The sequence below is a fragment of the Diceros bicornis genome, chromosome 15 (genome assembly GCF_020826845.1).
Source record: "Diceros bicornis minor isolate mBicDic1 chromosome 15, mDicBic1.mat.cur, whole genome shotgun sequence".
In the NCBI taxonomy this organism is placed as follows: domain Eukaryota; kingdom Metazoa; phylum Chordata; class Mammalia; order Perissodactyla; family Rhinocerotidae; genus Diceros; species Diceros bicornis.
The window spans coordinates 16,296,585-16,316,997 of NC_080754.1; the positions used below are offsets into that span (position 1 = coordinate 16,296,585).

The 20,413-nt window shown below is 39.8% G+C and overlaps 1 protein-coding gene across 1 annotated transcript in view; it reads right to left on the reverse strand.

The window, feature by feature from the left end:
• The window catches only part of CCDC191 (coiled-coil domain containing 191), a 71,085-nt gene that overhangs the window by 19,646 nt on the left and 31,026 nt on the right, over window positions 1-20,413 (reverse strand). The window contains exons 9-13 of the mRNA XM_058555828.1: window positions 13,034-13,283; window positions 9,002-9,459; window positions 8,120-8,232; window positions 6,076-6,158; window positions 5,239-5,340 (exon numbers count right to left, since the gene is read on the reverse strand). Coding sequence (XP_058411811.1) covers window positions 5,239-5,340; window positions 6,076-6,158; window positions 8,120-8,232; window positions 9,002-9,459; window positions 13,034-13,283 — 1,006 coding nt within the window. The remainder of the gene's footprint in view (window positions 1-5,238; window positions 5,341-6,075; window positions 6,159-8,119; window positions 8,233-9,001; window positions 9,460-13,033; window positions 13,284-20,413) is intronic.

Consider the following 20,413-nt stretch of genomic DNA (forward strand, 5'->3'; position numbering starts at 1 on the left):
TTAACAGTTCTGAAACTGCTTTACACGTATACTGGAATTGAACAAATTGAGTAAATGGATGGTGGATCGTGGGAGCCAGGTTTCACACTGTCAGAGAGCGAAGTTACATATAAGCAAGAAGGGAAGGGAAAAATAAACCCTCTCGTGCTGGATTAGAGTCGGAGACATCAGTATGAACTCATGTTTGGCTTAATATGTTTATCTAGATGGATAGATACAGAAACAATATATGTGCACATACGTGGTTTAGTATACATATGTATATACCTAGCTCTGTCTGCTGAGGTGCTAGACTCAATGACACCCCAGTAGCAATGAGCACCCTCACTGTCCAGATATTGCTTTCCAAATACCATTTAGAACCAGGGCACCTTGGAGAAACGGCTAATTCTAGGGCTGGGGCAGTGAAAATACAAGATGAACAGTGTTGGGAAGTAAAATGCTAAAAAAACAAAAAAAGATGGGGGCATGTCAAAGAGACACAGGAGCCAACCTTAAAGAGCTCCCAGTGGCCAAAGTGGGAACAATTTGAGGAACAAAATAAATAATATTTTTTATAACTCAAAGTATAAAATAAATATACATGAATTCACACTAATATAAATGATTGAATAAGTAAATAAATGGAGGAAGAGAAATAAATCTTCCTTACAGAAGAATTCCAAATAATATATGTAGATAGTCCTCCCTTCAGGAGATGGAGCTTAATATCCACTCTTCCCTACATTGAGAGTGGACCAGAGTTAATGAATTGCCTCTGAAGAATAGAGCATGAGAAGGGAAACATGGTAACTTCACAGTGGAGAAACCTGTCAAACACTGCCTTAACCAAGTCGTCAAGGTTAACATCACCAGAGATAAGGCACCTTGATATCACGTATCCCCTGCTATGATATGATTAGGGGGGTACTTCACTTCAGTGGCATCTCAAGAAAAAAACCCATTACTCCAGAATAATTATAAGAAAAACATCTGACCAACACAAATTGAAGGACATTCTATAAAGTACCTGATCAGTACTCCTCAAAATTGTCAAGGTCATGATAAACAAGAAAAGACTAAGTGCTATGGTCTGAATGTGTCCCAAAATTCATCTGTTGAAATCCTGACGCCTAGTGTGACAGTACTAGAGGGGGTCCTTTGGGAGGTGCTTAGGTCGTGAGGGGGGAGCCCTCCTGGCTGAGATCAGTGCTACAATAAGAGGCCCTGTAGAGCTCCCTTGCCCCTTCCACCATGCGAGGACACAGGGAGAAGTCAGCAGTCTGCAACTCAGAAGAGGGTCTTTACCAGAACCTGACCATGCTGGCACCCTGATCTAGGTCTTCCAGTCTCCAGAAGTATGAGAAATAAATTTCTGTTGCTTATAAGCTACCGAGTCTGTGATATTTTCTTATAGTCCCAAACAGACTAAGACCCCAAGAAACTGTCACACACTAGAGGACACTCAGGAAAAATAACAACCAAATGCAGTGTGGTATCCTGGTTTGGATCCTGAACATTAATGGAAAAACTGGTGAAATCTGATAAAGTCTGGAGTTAACAGTAATGTACTGACGTTGGTTTCTTAGTTCTGAGAAATGTGCCATGGCAACGTAAGATGATAACATTAGGGGAGACTGAAACTGAGTGAGGGGTATATGGAAACTCCCTGTCCTACCTTTGCAACTTTTCTCTAAATCTAAATTATCCCAAAATAAAAAGGCTATTTAAAAAAAAATGACCTTCAACATATAGAGATTTTGAAGTATTCTGAATGACAAGTGAAAATACTCATGATAGAATCTTAAAGGAAAAAAGCAGCTTAAAAACTATATACACCCCCAAACACACAAATTATCAACCTAACTACTAAAGAGAGAGATGCATAGAGAAAAAGAAGAGAAGTAGATATTCTAAGATATTAAGAGTAGTTACCTTAGTGCTGAGCTCAGAGATTTTTTTCCCATACTTTCGGTGTTTCTCATATGTTCTAGAATGAACAGACATGAGAGGGGAAATATTTGATACTGTGTCTTTTTTAAATCGTCTCAGTGCTTTACAGTAGCATGAGCCCAAAGAGCTCTTCCACGAGCTGGTACTGGGTGCTCCGTAAAAAAGGGGTTCTGTGGCCAGATATATGTGACTCCTTGGTACACTGTGTCCCTCTTCTGGAGACTCATGCCTGTTAGGATGTTCAAGTTTCTGAGAAGTCAACTAATAAAGAAATGTGTTTAACTTGAATCAGCATTTACTAAATTTTTTTGACCACAGAACTTATATTTTCTCAAAGCAATTTAATATTTCAGGAAGCACTAGGATTACATGGAACATATGTCAGGGAAATGCTACTCTAGAATCCCTCACGTAGTTTTTAAGGGAGGTAACTGAGCTGTTTCTAGAGATTTCTTAGGCTGACTTAGCAAAGGATGAATTTAATATCTCTTTTGCTCCATGAACAAGATGACCCATTCTGTGGATACCAGTCAGCCTCTTTGCCCGGCCATTCCTGTCATTGCCCAAGGGCTCATGACCAAAGTGGCCATGGTGGCAGGGATGGAGCCTATGCATGGGCTCAGTAACACAGACTTCCACTCACCAAGGCCGACTGGCTATGGCCACTGCTAAGTGGCCAGTCTGCCAGCAGCAGAGACCAACACTAAGTCTCTGATATGGCACCATTCTCTGGGTTGATCAGCCAGCTATCAGGTGGCAGGTTGATTATATTGGACTGTTTCCATCATGGAAAGGGCAGCATTTTGTTCTTCAGGGGATAGATGCTTACTCTGGATACAGATTTGCCTTTCCTAAACACAATGCTCCTGCCAAAACTACCGTCTGTGGACTTACAGACCATCCATGGACTTACAGAATGCCTTATCCACCATCATGGTATCCGACACAGCATTGCTTCTGATCATGGAACTCACTTCACAGCAAAAGAACTGCAGAAATGGGCCCATATGCATGGAATTTTCTGGTCTTACCATGTTCCCCACCATCCTGAAGCAGCTGGCTTGACATAACGGTGGCATGGCCTTTTGAAGACTCAGCTGCAGTGCCAGCTAAGTGGCAATATCTTGCAGGTCTGGGGTAAGGCTCTCTAGAAGGCTGTATATGCTCTGAATCAGCATCTAATATATGGTGCCGTTTCTCCCATAGCCAGGATTCATGGGTCCAGGAATCAAGGGGTGGAAGTGAGAGTGGCATCACCCATTATTACCTCCAATGACCCACTAGCAAAAGTTTTGCTTCCTGTTCCCAAGACTTTATGTTCTGCTGGCCTAGAACAGAAGGTTCCAAAGAGGGGAATGCTTCTACCAGGAGACACAACAATGATTCCATTGAACTGGAAGTTAAGAATGCCACCCAGCCACTTTGGGCTCCTCATGCCTCTGAATCAGCAGGCAAAGAAAGGAGTGATGGCTGACTACCAAGGGGAAATTGGACTCCTATTCCACAATGGAGGTAAGGAAGAGTATGTCTGGAATATAGGAGACCCCTTAGGGCATCTTTTAGTATTACCATGCCCCGTGATTAAGGTCAAAGGAAAATTACAACCCAATCCAGGTTGGACTACTAATTGCCCAGCCTCTTCAGAAATGAAGGCTTGGGTCATCCCACCAGATAAAGAACCACAACCAGCAGAGGTGCTTGCTGAAGGCAAAGGGAACAAAAGTGAGTAGTGGAAGAAGGTAGTTATAAATACTAGCTACAACCACATGGCCAGTTACAGAAATGAGGACTCTAACTGTCATGAATATTCTCTTCTTATTTTGCTATGAATATATCTGTTTGAATGTATATCTGTTTTATTTCCTCTTACTCCCTTATCACGTTAACATAAGGTGTATTGACTTTATATCATGGTATTTAAGTACTGTTAATTTTACATTATAGTAGTTAGGTTATGGGATATCAAGGAGAAGAGTAAACATTACTTGAGGACTTTACCTCCTCTCCTGGGGAAGAGGTTAGTGCGTTTTTGGTTGTACACAGGATAGTTGCATTATATTAGGCAGAATTATGATCTTGTTATTGTCTTTATTTGGAAATTAAGTATGGTTTAAGGAGATACATAGTGGTGCCAAGTTGACAAGGGGTAGACTTATAATGGTTAATTTTATTTGTCAACTTGATTGTGCCACAGAGTGCCCAGATTAAACATTCTTTCTGGGTGTGTCTGTGAGGATGTTTCTGGATAAGATTAGCATTTGAATCAGTGGACTCAGTAAAGTAGATTGCCCTCCCAAATGTGGGTGGGCATCATCCAATCCTTTGAGGGCCAGATTAGAACAAAAAGCAAGAAGGAAGAATTTGCCCCTTTTTTCTTCCTGCCCGCCTGCTTGAGCTGGGACATTGGTCTTCTCCTGCCCTTGAACTGGGACTTATACCATTGGCTCCCCCAGTTTCAGGCCTTTGGACTAAGACTGGAATCACATCACCAGCTTTCCTGGGTCTCCAGCTTGCAGACGGCAGATCATGGGACTTCTCAGCCTCCAATTCCTCACAATAAATCACTTCCTATACATGTATCTTATTGGTTCTGTTTCTCTGAAGAAGCTTGACTAATACAATTTACAATTCAAATCTATTTTCCATAAAAATGCCTCTAATTTCTCTAAAATCTTCATGGATCTTACCTTGTTTGACTCTCTTGATCTCTTTTGATCTGTGAGGCAAAAGACAGCATATGCTGTACTAAATTGTCTCTGACAGGTGTATATTTTTCGGCCTTATCTTCACAGCTAGAATTAATAATGTTGAAAGCAAGAGCTTTGTCTCTTATTTCTTCTGTGTATCTTTTCTTCCATTTTTTCATTGTTTTCTCATTCACTTATTCACTCATTCAGCACATTTGCTGGGTTCCTCCTATACGTGAGGTACACTGCTAGCCAATACAACAGTGAGCAATATCAGACTGTTCCCTTTACTCTTATGGAGACTGCAGTTTAGTCGGGGATGTAGAAATGAGTAAAGCAACCACAAAACAGATGCATAATTGTAAGCCCTGTAACACTCTAAGAGAAGTATACTTCAGAGACCATAAGGGGGACCTAACCTAACCCTGGGTGGAGAGGAGGCTAATCTGGAAGTCATATTTGAGTTCAGATCTGAAGAATGAGCAGGTTTTCATTAAATAAGGGAGAGAAAAAGGGTGGAGGTGAGAGAGGAGTGTTCTAGACGGAAGTTCTGGGGTGGGGAAGGTGCACAGGGCCACAGTATTGCACACAACAGACTGACCAAACAGATGCTACTAACCAGTTTCTTCAGTCTCTTCTCTTCTCGTTTTTTCTCAAGCTGAGCCTCCTTTTCTTCTGCCTCCCTCTTCTGACGCTCCTCCTCTTGGGCCTTTAACTGGGCCTGATCAAGATTAGAAATCATAAAAATCAGAACCATCTATTTGTACGGAAATAAGATCTTTTACGTCGAGGAAAGTCAGGTATCTACCACAGTGCCCACCCGTCTCGGAAGGAAGCCTGCACTCTGTGATAGAAGGGAAAACCTGACCAACAGGAAGCCAGTTGTGTAACTTAAAACGTCCTCCAAAACAATCCTCTTCTACTTGGGAGGGTGAGATTAAGCATGAAAAAGACCATTAATTTTTCATCATAAAATGATTAATTTTCAGTTCTTATTTTTATCTGTGAAATACTAAGTCCAAACTATATACAGTGTGGGGAAAAATTTTCTTTCATTTCACCAAAACCACCCCAAAATTGTCAGAACTGTTTATTTTTTCTTAGTAGGTGCAAAATTTACTTCTATCAGTCTAAGTCAAAACTTTGGAAGATAAAAACTATCCACCTTTGCAAACTCAGCAAGTGGGACATCTACCTATAACACATTAGTCTTGGTTTTGTGTAAATCTTCCAATTTGCTAGCTCCCATCAACTTTTGTAACATTTCCTTCCTGCTAGACTAACCATGTCCATGTTTTTTCCCTTTATTTTCCTAAAATTGTAACAGAGTTCAGGCTAGTAGGCAAAAAGCCATTTCCAAAGTTGGTGTAACTTCTTGTCTCAACAGGCATCATTTCTAAATAAAGACCTATACAAATCTTTTTTCTTGTCTCAGTTTGCATTCCTGATTTATTACCAATTTCTCTTCTTCTTGTTTTTTCTTCCTCTCTGTCAAGATGCGCCTACGTTCAGCTCGCTGAACTGCTCTCTCTTCCATGGCTAGAAAATAGTTAACCGAGTTCTAATACCAAAAATGTAAGGAACACTGTAAAAGAAATGTTTCTATTTTACAGTAAAATTTAGTGTTATTGTTAAGGTTTTCTTGTGAATGTTCACAATCTCAGAAATATATATATGTATGTATAAAATTTATATAAAAATATAAATATATAAATTGTAAGTGTATATACATATACCCCCTACAGGTTAAAGATCTACAATCCCATCCTCAGCAATGATGAACAATTTGTAGATTATGTTTCTGTTTACATTTCTATTAGAATAACTGTTACTGGTTTAAATAAGATAATGCACCGTGATGACACTTTTAGTATGTGAAACCCAGAAACCAGAATTTCAATTTGATAATTCCTTTAATGAATGTAGAAAACTTTAATTACATCTAATAAATACTTTGAGAACAGAATCACTTCTCAAATCCCATTGAGTCTGCTCATTTTTCCAAAGTCACTATATATATGTCCATATATGAAACAACAATAACAGACTAACTAAAGTTTAGGGTCACAATGACTAACATTTTAATCTAGTTTTAAGGCCTGGATATCCAGATGGGCAGGAAATGGAATTGTACTAGGCATTTGGAGAACTGGCATCTGAACGAAATCAAGTGTCAGACTCCTGTTCTTGACAATCTATTAAATATCGATCCAAAAGAAGCAAATGTGCAAGATGGTCTGATAATATGACTCTGTCATCAGTTGGGGCTTTTACAGGAAGAGGGGCATGGGGGGAGGAGTATCAAGTTCTGTTCACCTAAGTCAGCCAATAATTACTTTCAGTTTCTTGTGCCATGTTATAGAGAAGAAAATTTAAGTCCAACTTTTAAGAATTAATAAACAAAAAACTCACCAGGCTATTTCTTACAGATATTAAGTGCCTGCTTTGCTGGAAAACGAATAATGCAGCTGCCACAGATGGCGGGAGTGAGACTGTCTTTAAGGAGGCAGAACGAGACTGGAGGATTAAGTGAGAGAGCCCCGAGAACCAGTGTCTCTGGTCATTTGCCCTTTCCTCATCTTTTCTAGAGCTAATCATTAAAGACTACTTGAAAAGTAGCCTGGGGTTCTAATATGCTAACTCCTGATCAAACAATAATTTTTAAAAAATAATCACACAGAACTGCGTACTTTCTGATCATCCTCAGTGGGGGACAAAGATGGCATACACTGCTGTCCTCTAATGCAAAGACTGCTAATTTCTTCATTAATAGAAACTGACTTCAGGCACAGTGTCCTTCAGATGACATCACTTCTTGTTAGGGCAGCAATCTTGCCACAGGTGAAAAATCAGATTTACAAACCACAATATAATTATCCAAGTGCCTATCTCCATACACAAACGTGTACAGTGTGTGACTAAGTATATAACAAAAACAATCAGCAGATTCACTAGGCAGGTTCTAGGGAATGCTTCCCTTCTCACAGTATTGTTTGGTTTAAATGAGGATTTCTATGTGCATCAAAAATGTTATTAAACTAAAATGTCTGGTTTGTAGATTTCATTACTAAAAGCCTGTCATCAAGGCACAACTCATTATAAAATGATGTAATAACGTGATGTGGATTGCTGTAAACTGATCAATATTTTAACATTAACAAAGTACAATAATACATGATCTTTATCAATGTTTATCCTTAGCAGCTACTCAGACTTTTCTTATTTGTATAATTGCCCCATTTTCTTTTCACAATCCAAATTTCAACCTTACAGCAATGTGTTTTTGTGTTGGCTGGGAAGGCCAAAAAGTTTGGCAGAAAAGGCAGGAAAAAAGTTGTGGAGCTCTCTGGTGCGTTCCACTCCTCACGCACCTATCCACCTCAGACTTTGACCAGGTTCTGCCAAGTCTCAAAACCCAGGAGTTGCCAGGATTCAATTCCAGCACATTCTACTCCAAGAGGACAGATCACCACCACCAAGGCCCCCCAAGACAGCCCTGCCTTTTAGTATGGGATGGGGTGCCATCAGCTGCCTTGGGTTCCTTCTGGGTCCAGAAAGAGAATTTCGGGAGTCACTTCTACTACCTTCAGTCCCAGAGGAAGCAACAGGCGAACTAGGGGGGAAAGAAAAGGAAAAGAATTCAGACCATTAACCAGCCTCCTTCAAAGCCCTTTCATCTGAGGAACTCAAAGCATTTTACAAACTTTAATTAATCCTTACTCACTGAGACACCCACTTGATAATTGGTGTACTGAGGTATGGACAGGCTGAGTGACTGGCCTGAGTCTACAATGTGAGGCAGGTGCTCTGACTCCCAGCCCAGTGCTTCAAATCAACAGCTATCACCTACTTCTTACCCTACCAGTTATCACATGTATGGAGTAGGTCTCAAGCATGTCTGAAACCATCTTAAATTGCTTTTGAGAAACTTGGACTCTTATCCTAGGCTCAAAGATGTTTACTTTCATCCAAAACAACTACAAATTTAAGCCAGGTAATTAGCCAGCCCCAGGGGCTGCTCCTGATATTGTCTGACCTGGCTTCTTAGCACGAAACATAACCAGAAACACAGAAATCAAGTTAAAGCAAGTAAGCCTTCTTCTCTTGTACTGGTATAGCAACAGAGCTCTTCAGACAAAGGCAGCCACGCTACAGATGCCAACTGTGTAACTAGATCCTATAGGCAGCCACTTGCCCTCAGTACCTATCTGTACCTGTCATGTACCAATCACAGTGGTCAGGGCTCCTTTGCTTTGAGAGTGCACAATAAAAGGAGAGATATGGAGTCCAGAAGCTGGGCAAGGAAGTTCAGGAGCTTCTCTACCACAGACTGAAAAGCCCAGATAATGAGTCCAGAGAGTGTTCTGACACAATGGACATACTTTGGAAGCACCTGGCAGGTTCTTTTTGGTTCTTCTTCTCTGGGGTTTGACAGCTGGCGGCTCTGTGCATCCGTGACTGCCGCGGCACGCTCTGCTGTCAACCGAGCCTCCGCTAGCCGCTGGTTTTTCTTTAGCTCCAGAATTGTTTTCTGCTGTTCTTGAAGTTTCTTCTTTTGCCTTTCAATCAGCTGTTGCTGGAAGACATGGCGGGTGTGGAAATGACCCAAGCAAATGGGTGCTGCTTTCTGGCTGGTAGTTCTGAGCTTCTTGTTGCTGCCAGGTTGTTTGGAGGGTTCCACATTCAGGGTTTTATGCTGCTTATTGTCAGATGTGTTCAGAGGGACATTCTGGAGGGGAACCTGCAAGTTGCTCTTTGTTCGTCTTCCTAGGTGGGGGCTGGGCATAAAACCACTGCTGCCTGAGGGAAGCTTTTCCCACAAAGCGGGCACGGCAGTCACCTGGGAGAGAAGAAACATGTTTTAGTGCAGCTGTTTAAAGGACTGTGCTGATGAGATCAGTCTTGTTCTGTTCAATGGCACATCTGCCTTGCACCCCAGCCAGAGCTGTCCTGTACTCCTGGCCTGGCTGTCTCGGAGGCCACCAGCCGTAGCTCTGCGAGCCACTCTTAGAACGTGCACTGCTGCTCACCATGGAAACTGGGTGGGAGAGTGGCCACAGCTGTACAAACCACTGACATGGGCCAGGACATCTGCAATAAGAAAAACGTGCTCGTATAAATTTCTAATTTAGATAGTTCATTTGTGAATTAGGCAAGATTACTCCAGACATATATTACAGGAGTGTTAACCTGCAAGAATTGACTCTGAATTTTGCAGAAATTTGAAACCTAAAGAATACCTTTACAAATCAATAATAGCTCTGTTCTTTCAATGCCTCTCTCTTGCCATTAGTAAATTAATCACAGGGCATTTATTTACTTCAGGATCAAGGCCTGGATTAAAACTCACAATCTCAGTCTTCAGCTATTCCCAAACTATTTGTGGGAAATATATGAAAGCCCAGGATCACTGGGCAAATGTCTGCATTACATAAGAATAATGTTACCTAATAACATTTTGTATTAGCATACAGCTTAATGGCTTTAAAAGCTTTATCATACAAATCTCATTTAACAGACTGAGGTATCATACTCAACTATAAGTTCTATACAGAGAGGAAGGAAACAGAATTCTTAATCAGAAAAACTTGTCCTGGCCAAAATAATGTCATAGTTAAAATGTCTCTTCTAGAATGGTTAGATTCCATGGTTGAAGGTCTAACCAGTTTTTGATTCTGCCATCTGTAGTGATATAAAGAGAAAAGTACTATGAACTATCTCATATCTTAGAAGCTTCTAGCTCTAACAGGGTGACATACTAAGGTACTCAGAAATATTTTTTATGATGATGGAAATATTTTCTATAGACCCAGCCGAAGTGAAAGATGTGATGTATGGAAACTCTGACATGTTAAAGACTTTTAAAAATAACTTTCTATTTCAGAAATGTCGGTGGACATTTATTCATGAGAACACCTGCTTAAGTAACTTAGCATCAAGCAGGGTATACGTTTTAGGCCCTTTTAAACTTCGTAGTAATGATACATTATTAACCCAGCAGGACTGGAAAAGCCTTAAGTACAGCAGCAAGATTTCTTTTAGATCATGGTAACTTTTTAAGGTGAAAATAAAAGAATGAAAGAAAAGCTCAATGGTACAGATTGTACTTAATAGAACAGGACTGAACAGTCTGGCTTAACTAGAGAAAATCACCTATTAGCTAACTGATAATTTTGAAAAATTTCAAGGTATAATATATGCATTCATGGTACATGAGTTCCTATGATTGTATAATTAATGAGCATCTAACTAAAGATTTCATATTTTCATTTGTTCATGTTATACTCTACCCTCTGGAAAAGATTCAAGTTTATCTAATAATCTACAGAGTCATTATAACCCTTTATTTTCATTTGCTCTATTTTTTTACAATATTCTCCTTTCTTGATAAAATCTTTTGTTCTTGATTTCAGAAATTTAGAGGTTTTTTAAATTAAATCTAAATATATATATATTTAGTAATTTTTATGTTTTATGCAGGTAAAAAAATACTTTGTGTTGACTTTTTCTGCATTTAAAGATAACAACAGTGGAACTTTGTAAGATAAAAGGTCTCACACAGCTATTTCCCAAGATAGAAGACTCTCTTGGGTCTCAAGGAAAACAAAATTACCTAAGTGACATAAAGGTAGATAAATTGCCTAGAGGAAGGGGCCAAAATGTTACCTAAGTCCTGATAAGCATCCTCCTGATCCCCCGTTGCTGAGAGATTAACCTTAAATTAAAACCAGCCTACTTGCTAGCAGTGATCAGGGTAAAAAGCAAGACTGGGGACCCTCCAGTGCCTGATTTCACTCCACAGGTCTAAGTCAAGCACTTAACAGCATTCTGTGGAGGTGTGGAGGGGTCTGGGGAGCAGGTGAAGGGAGAGAGGACCTTCTCCAAAAGGCTTTCAAACATGACAAGCACAATTATGAATGAAAAACTGATAGGATTGACTTTATGAAAACTTACCTGTGTATAGTACCAAATGCCATAAATAAACCAAAAAGATAAATGACAAAATGAAAAAAATATTTGCAAAATATAAAATAATAAAGTATCATTAGTCTTAAAAATATAAATAAGGAAAAGATATATAATCAAGTAGAAAAATGGACAAAGGGTATGAAGAGACAGGTCACTATATATCTCTTTCTATATCCACTTTCATATACATATATATGTAATTGGTCAATATAAAAAATGTTTAACCTCACTAGTAATCAAAGAAATGCAAATGTTGAAGCAATAAAAGATGAAAATATTTTACCTGTCAACTTGGCAAAAATGAAAAAAATGTTATCAGATGGGAAAATAGGCACTTCTTCGATACAACTTTTCTAGAAGGGTAATTTGGTACTAGTCTTTAAAAATGTGCATTCTATTTTTAGGTATTTATCCTAAGTAAAGCACTGTGGATGTGTACAAAGATTTCACTACAAGGATGTTCACTGAGGCACTGTTTACAACAGCAGCACACTTGACACAACTTAAACGTCCAGCATGAGAGAAGGATAGAATATCACGAAGCCATTACAAATGATGGCACAGGATGGTAGTCCTTAACCAGGGGTATGCACCAGGTTTGCCTGTGGAACTTTAAAAAAAATACAGATGCCCTATGCCCAGAAATACTGATTTGGTAGGTCTGATTCTGCTTTCTACTCTCATTTGAAAACTACTGTTGCAGAAGCAGATTTAGTGACACACAAAATTCTCATATTAAATTGTGAAAATGCAAAAAAAAAAAATTAGAAAAACAGAATAATTACATTATTATTAAGAAGAAAAAAAAAATGGCCTTCCTTTTCCTGTAGTGTCAGACTAGATATCCTCAATGACTTGACTGAAGAAAATTTAAAAGCTAAATAAAATATTAAATAGAAAAATTTGCATATGCCTGAATAAAGACTAGACAGCTATCCTTCAAAAAGTTACTGGCAGTTATCTCCAGATGATGGAACTGTAGGCTATTTTTCTTTCTCCACTGTCATTTTCTCCTACCAAATTGCTACAATTAATATATAAGACTTTTCTCATTAGGCAAATAAAAACTTAAACATTCTCCTAAGTCATAAGCGTATTTAGAAAGGAAATGTCTGATTGATCAAACAAGAGTTGTAAACAATGCTTCAGATATCTGTTCCTGAAGGAGTCTTTCACTTAGTGGTTTTCAATTTCCTCTCTATATTATGTCCCTACTAAGTTTCAACTATACTCAAGTTTATATGTGATTACAAAAAGAAGATTCAGTTCAAGAAAATCAATGCTGACTGAAAGGTAACCTTTGTGCATTGTAGCAGCTCTCAGCTTTTACACAGCCTAGGCAAGGCAATCTGACAATGGTGAACAGAGCCCAGGCTATACAAGTGCAAAGCTCAAATGCAAGTGTTTAAAATGCAGGAAGACCAAGCAAAGGAAGAACAATGTACCTCTCCATTTTTTGCAGGTGGATCCACCATAGCTGGTGCCTCCTCAGGTAGACTGATGCCTGATGACCTGTTTGCACTGAGTTTCCCTAGCGATGCCGCCTTCAGCAGCTCATTGATTTTCTTCCTGGTTTCCTCCTTTGTCAGAGCCAGCTCTCTCTTTAGGATCTCTGCACGATGCCAATGCTGCCATTCCGTAAAGCAGTGTTGGAGAACTTGTTTCCGGTTATACTCAGTGGCCAGTTGTTGTTTTCTAAGCAACAAAGCACTTTCATTAAAAAAAAGAAGCCATTTACAGCTGGTTAGTTGATAATATAAATGAAACACAAGTCCAAAGGAGTCCCAGAAATGCTCCATCTTATGCTTTTATTTAAGCTGAATGGAATCACTTTATCAAATTCCCTGGTGCAAAGGGTCTGCTCATAGAAGGTGCTGGCACCTCAAGACATCACCTCAGAAGAAAGAGTGACTGTTCTGTTCTATCATGTCACAAAGACATATTACATTTTTTGATTACCATAAAATAGTTTCTGAGAGGTTTGGAGGGGAAGGAGCAAAAAGAATAGGTATATAAATAACTACTTAAAAAATATGAATGCATGAGGAAGATATTCAGCCATGCTTGGAAATCTAAAGAAGACAGAGGTTTGGGAGAAAGGGAAAGGAATAAAACTTAACAAGTGAATTATCAATAATTAATTAAGTATAAGACTTACAAAAGTCAACATGAAACCACGAGGGTGGATCTTGTGAAAAAAGGCCTTGGTCAGGGAAAGGATCTCTAAAAAAGGGACTCATTTACCAAACCCTTAAACTGAATGAATGAGGGACTGCCTCGTGAAGATACTTGCTAAACACTAGAGACGTGTGAAACTTCCTCTCATGGAATTCATTCATAGTCTCGCAGGGGCTCCAGTTCATTCTTTTCCTAAGGAAGAGCTCCTCTGGATTCCTGGAAACTTCATGAAGATTAGGGGACATGACTGAGTGGACTTAGGAACTGCCAGCTACATTCCCTTCCCAAAGGGAATCTCCATTAGGAGACACTTCGGTGGCAGCCAAGTGAGAATTCAGAGCATAGAGGTCTCTGAGATCTATCTATAAGCGGATTATTGTCCCTGAAGAAGCGAGCTGTAGAGCTTGGAACTTAATATGCTGCACCAGGGATCAGTTTTGAGATTTAAATCTAATATTGTTTAGACACTTACTTGATTTTATCTTACAAAGGTGACAAGTTCTCTATAACACTATTTGCACATCCATTTCTGTTAAGCATACATAATGCTTACAAAACAGTGCCCCCTGGACTTTTTGGGGTTATATCAAAAAAATCAAAAAGTTCTGAAGTCAATGAGTCAGGAGAACATTTCTACAGTTCTTAACTGTAGAAAGACTGCACCTACAGTATCTTGAGTCACAAGATATAAGTTTACGTGTGTATGTGTGTCTAAAACAAAAGTATATATAACTGAAACAAAAGTTTCACCAAATAATATTTATCCTTACTACCAGAGATACACTCTGATATTTCTTTTCTAATCTCTATTATTTCCTTAAAAAATTCAGCTCATCTTGAGTCTGATTTCAGGACCCATTAATGGGTTAAAACCCTTAGATTGAAAAAGACGACTTTAGAGTCAGATAATTTAACCTATGTCAGAGGAGTTAGACGAAACAACCAATTAGTGAGAGCAGAGTCGACTGAAATAGTGAATTTCAGGATAAACACTAACTCTGCCAACAGCATATTTCATTATATTTAATTGCTTCCTTCTAATGCATTAATGATTGTTAATAAATACTTGGTGATTGACTGACTGATGGCTTGTAACAAAAAGTACAATATAGGTGGTAGTAAACATTTATATATAGTATTTTACTTTGATGGAAATAAATTAAGTATCTAATACAAGACTGAATAACCTTGAAGGAAAAATTTTAGAAGAAATAATGATAACAAATCAGGTAGCAACACAGGTCCAGAACAAAGCTCCAAAAATATCAATGTATAAATAGTGAAACAAAAAAGCTTTTGGCAAAAACCATTATTTACTCAAGTAAGTGAAAATCATAAATTTCCACAGGATAGAAGATGTACATTGCTCTGTCTGCTTAATGTGAAATTCGACTTACATCAATCTGCTCAGGAAGGGGGAGTGTGAAATTTACCTGATGTGTTAATTTCATGTGTTTACAGCATAAACAGGCAAAAGCAGCACTGGAATTTTGACTGTCAGGGAGGAGATTATTTGGACAATATGAAAAGGCAAAGAGAAAAATATTTCTGTAAATATAAGAAAAAGACTAAATAGTAAGAAAATGAGTAAAAAATGCATGTTCACTCTAGTGCTTGGAGCCCTCTCTATAATGGTTTTGCAGGGAAGTTGAAAACGTATTTACAGTATCTGTTTGCGGGTTGAGGTGGAAGGGTGGAAATGCAGAAACTAGGGATCCAGAGACAAGGCCGGCTCTACTCCTGCTCCCTTGCAATTCACTTCAGCAGAGTGCCAATATTCCAGTTTGGCCAATCTCCATAGTTTTAAAAAGATGACACTAAAAACATACATATTTCTGAAAGCGAAAAATCACTTAAATATCTTCAAAGCTCAATCAGATGTGATTTACTTGGGTATGCTAACCTAAAGAACTGGTTTCAGAAACAGTTCCCAGATAATCATAAAATGAAGAACAGAGTTCCCTTATAGAAAACATCCTGTTCCAATATGCTTCCAAGCTGAAATCAGGGAATTTCTGGCAAGAGTATAAAAACTGATCATCACAATTATATAACTGCATGCAGAGAAAGGCTGTCTCTGTAGACCTAAGAATATAAAGTATAAAAGGTTTAAATAGGAATTTAAATATGAACCATGCTGCTTAGAGTTGACACCTCAAGTGATGTTTAGTGATTGGGGCGTATTCTAGAGCCTAGAAGTCAGAAGAACACTAACTAGACACGGGACACTGGGCAAGCAACTGGAAGTTTCTAAGCCTCAGATTCCTCCTCAAAAATGGTGTCACTCAAAAAAAAAAAAAAAAGCCCTACACTGCTTATCCTGTAGGAATTTTGTTTCAAGATCTAATTAAATAAAAAAAGAACCTGAAACTATAAGATAAATTCACATGTAAGGTAATAACACTATCTTAGGGCAAGACTACTAGATATCTAAAAACTGTCTTGAATTTTTTAAAAGGAAATGAGAAATGATAAATAAATAACCACATAGTAGTGATCTGATGAAGTGCCGAAATCTGATGCAGAACATAAAAATAGCAATGATGCACACAGCTGCATTTCAGATGAGCAGGTTCAGCAGGAATAGGAATAAATAAGCTAATGCACTCAATAATGCACCAGGTAGCCCCCAGGGAAAAAATGGAAGATAACACAAATCTGTTTTAAAGTGAGCCAGGCAATGCAGGTCTGGTCCTCCTGCCTCTCTGACAGCCCTGTCAGGAGCTTCCGCAGCTTCAGATGCCATGCGGTGTCTGGTCTCTCCCCTGGATACCCAGGTGAGCACGGAGGGAGTGGCAATCGAACATGATTAGCAGAGGTGCTCCATAAACGACTGCCTTCACGCATGCTGAAGTCAGGAGTACTGGGACTGGGGAACACCTGACAGGCTATTTTCCATTCTGCCTCCCCACTTCTAGGCTGGCCTGGCGGGTTCACCCAGCCGGTTCCCACATAAGCTGCCTATGTGCTGGTGTACAAGTTTGTCCCCAAACTGACAAAATACCTTCTTCTACTTAGCCACCATCTGTCTCTCTCAGAAGATGGGGCCCAAGAATTCCTATTTTTAAAAAGCTCCTCAAGGGACTGTAATGCATGATAGCCAAGTCTATGTCACTCCTCAGTATTTATCTTATGGTGGCTTCTGTTGCAATTATTTTTAGCATTTGGGTACAGTAATTTTTAACTTCTCCACTTGGATTGAAAACTCCCAGAAGGCAAGAATTTGTAACACATTTTTAGTCCCCCCTGGTACTTAAGAGAGAGTCTAGCACACGGCAAGTGGCAGTAAAGCTGGTTGACTGAATGAATACATGCTATCAAACAGAATAAAGAATGAGTGAATGAATGAATGCCATGCTCTGAGAGATGTCAAAGGGCCAGTTCTTCCGCTGGCCTACCACAGTACCCTCAGATCCCCATCACTTACATTTTGGGCTCTGTTTCCGGACAATGCCTGTTAAAGTGGACTAAGTTTCCTGGGAGGGATAACGTCAATTGAGGATTACAGTGACAAAGCGTGAGGGGCTTGAGGGACAAAAGGAAGAGACAAAAGCATGTTCCAGGAAAGGCCCAGAGCCCTGGTGCAAGAAAGTCAGGATTAAGGTGATGTGGAGGTTATTAAGGGAAGGACAGAGAAGCTTCCCAGGAAAGAACTGAGAAATCAGGGCAGTGGGGCCCAGGAAGAGCATGTGGAGGATGTTGAAAACAAACCCCGCTTCTTCCCAATTTGTCTAGGGCTGGCCACAAATTTAGGGAGGAAGGGAGAGGGAAGGAATGTTAGATCTGGGGCCAAAAAAGTGAATATGCTAAGGAAATTAAAAACAGTTCAAATTCTAATACCACCATGTCAAAGGGTCTAACTGAATGTGTGTACCACAATTTTGTCACATTACCTAAGTGAGGGAATTCTTAGTTAGGATTTGGGAATATTTGTTAATGTTGAAATTGTATTACAATATTGCATTGAAATTTTCTAACACCATTACCATAACTACTTTTCAAAGAAAAGAGATCAACAAAAATAGAGTGACCAGAATTCCTATTAGGGACAGCAAGGTGCATCTTTAGAAGACACACATGGATGAGCCCCTGGAGTGGAGGGGAGACTCTGAGCATAGGCTCAGTAAGAGAAGACAGTGGCTAAATCATGAAGAAGAAGAAAGGGATCTGTTGTTGCTCCAGAGAGAAAGTGGGAAGAACAAAAATGAGAGAAGGAAAAGAAAGAAGTCCGAAAGGCTGGGCCCCACCTGGGGGACAGGTGAGTGAGGGGAAACCTCAGGTGGCACAAGCAAATGTAGATGGAAGAGCTGGAGGATGAGGACACAGACGACATTAGAGAAATGGACACAGCAAAGGATTTCCACATCCAGGTGGATGGGCCACAGACGCATCTGTGTTTTGTTAACCTGCTAAGAGTCTAGTTTCTGCAAGGAGTGACCCACTATAATAAATGCTTTCTATCCCTCGGGCTCACTATTTATAGAAAAAAATGCTTGAAAATGCTATCAAGTTAAATTGCAAGAGAGGAAGCAACTGAGCCCTTCATTCATCCGCTGACTCACTTTTATTCAACAAATATGTATTCGGCGTCCACTGAGGTACCAGTAGACACCCCGACGGGCATGGTAAGAGGGTCCCAGCCCTCCTGACACCCTCAACCCCACCGACGTTTCTTGGTTTCTGCTTGCAGTAGCTACCTTCGAGCTTTCTTCTCCACCTGTAATATCCCAACCTTCTTTGATCAAAACCACTCAACTTAATTTCCTAAACCAATCTCTAGAACAAAGAACAACAGGCAGAGGAGCCAGGGATTTGGAGGAAAGCTGCACAATGGACAGTTTGTGTCTAATGGCTCCTTCTTCTCATGTTTCTAGCACGACCTGTCACGTGTTAATTACTGCTCTTCTCTTCATCTGCATCTAAAGTAAATTGCAATATAATTGGAAAACATGGCTGTCTTAGGGAACCATCACCCAGATGCTATTTAACATGGAAGGAGTGAGGTATAGGAAAAGCATCTGACTCAGAAGCAAAAAGACCAGGCCGTAGCCCCGGACTAGCTGCTCGTAACCTGACGACCTTGCGAGAGTCGTTTACCCCTTCTGGGCCTTAACTTTTATTATCTGTAAAATGAGAGATTGGATCAGATGATCCCTGAGGTGCCTTCCTGCTCTCAGATTTTTTTTGCTTTAAAGTTTTATAGTACAAAAATTATTACAAGTTAAATATTTTCTAACTCTGGCAGTTGAAAAAAATGTAGTACCCATTCTGAACATTTAAAAATAGGCACCTGAAAATAATTCACAGATACGAGACATAAAGTTCTGAGAAGATCTTTAAAAAAATTGGCACATAATGCTATTACGAAATCCCCATTTAGTGCTTTTATATTTAAACTGTTTAATTGGAATGCAATCTCAAGTTCTTCAGATTTTTCTTTGACAAGTTTCTTCCAGCATGTACATTTCATGGGCCACTTCTAACTTGAGCATCTCGGTTTCCACTCCCTTCACACCCTCACTCGCGTTGCTTCCCCTTGACAACACCTCCAGTTTCCCTTCTTCAGCCAAGAATCCTGCCAGCCACTCTTTCTTCAGTAAGCTATCATTCCAATTCCTGAGACCAATCACTAGGTCTTGAGAATTTAAAAACAAATTATGGAAGAGTTTTTTACGAGGACATTTTTTTTCACTGCAGATTTCCCCCAGCACACTGTAGGAAAGGGAAATTGACTCGGTCACCCTCATACTTAAAAACCTTCAAGAATTTACCTTTATTTACCAAGGAAAACCTAACCTTCTTGTCCTGGCATTCAAGGCCTTTCACAAATGGATGAACTTGACAACCACGTGCTTGATGATCCTCAATCTGGATGGCTACACTTCATGCCATCACCTGTCTCTCCATCTCCACCTAGGAACATCCTACTTGTTGTGCAGAGCCCAGCTCAAGACCCATCCTCTTCTTTTTTTTTTTTTGTGGGGAGGAAGATTAGTCCTGAGCTAACATCTGTTGCTAATCCTCTTCTTTTTGCTGAGGAAGATTGGTCCTGGGCTAACATCCGTGCCCATCTTCCTCTACTTTATAATTGGGATGCCTGCCACAGCATGGCTTGATAAGCAGTGCACCCAGGATCTGAACTGACAAACCCTGGGCTGCCAAAGTGGAGCACGCAAATTTAACCACTACACCACCAGGCCGGCCCCTTCTTGATAAAGCCTTTCCCGGCACCCTGTAGGAGCCTCCTCAGTCACAGTGATGCTTCCTTCTGCTAAGTTCTCAGCAGCAGAAGGGGATGCATTATGAAGTTTATAATGCCACTCACACCTGTACTGTTTTTAGATCTTGTTTTCCCCACAAAGCTGTGAGTTCTTTGAGGACAAGGCGCCGTGCATCAGGCTCCTACGTATCCTCCCCAGGTCCTGATGCTGTCACAGGACTGCACAACTCTAGAGGGCGCCATTCCCTCCTACATAACAATGCTTTCACATATCCTTCACTCCATTTTTCACCCTGAATGAATAACAGAGTCACTGGTAGAGAAGTGATTACACACAGGAACATGAACTGCTCCCCTCCCCCCAAACAAACAAATCGTTCCTTCTACATCTATGATTTTGGTTCAAGAATGCAAAGTTGAACTTGGA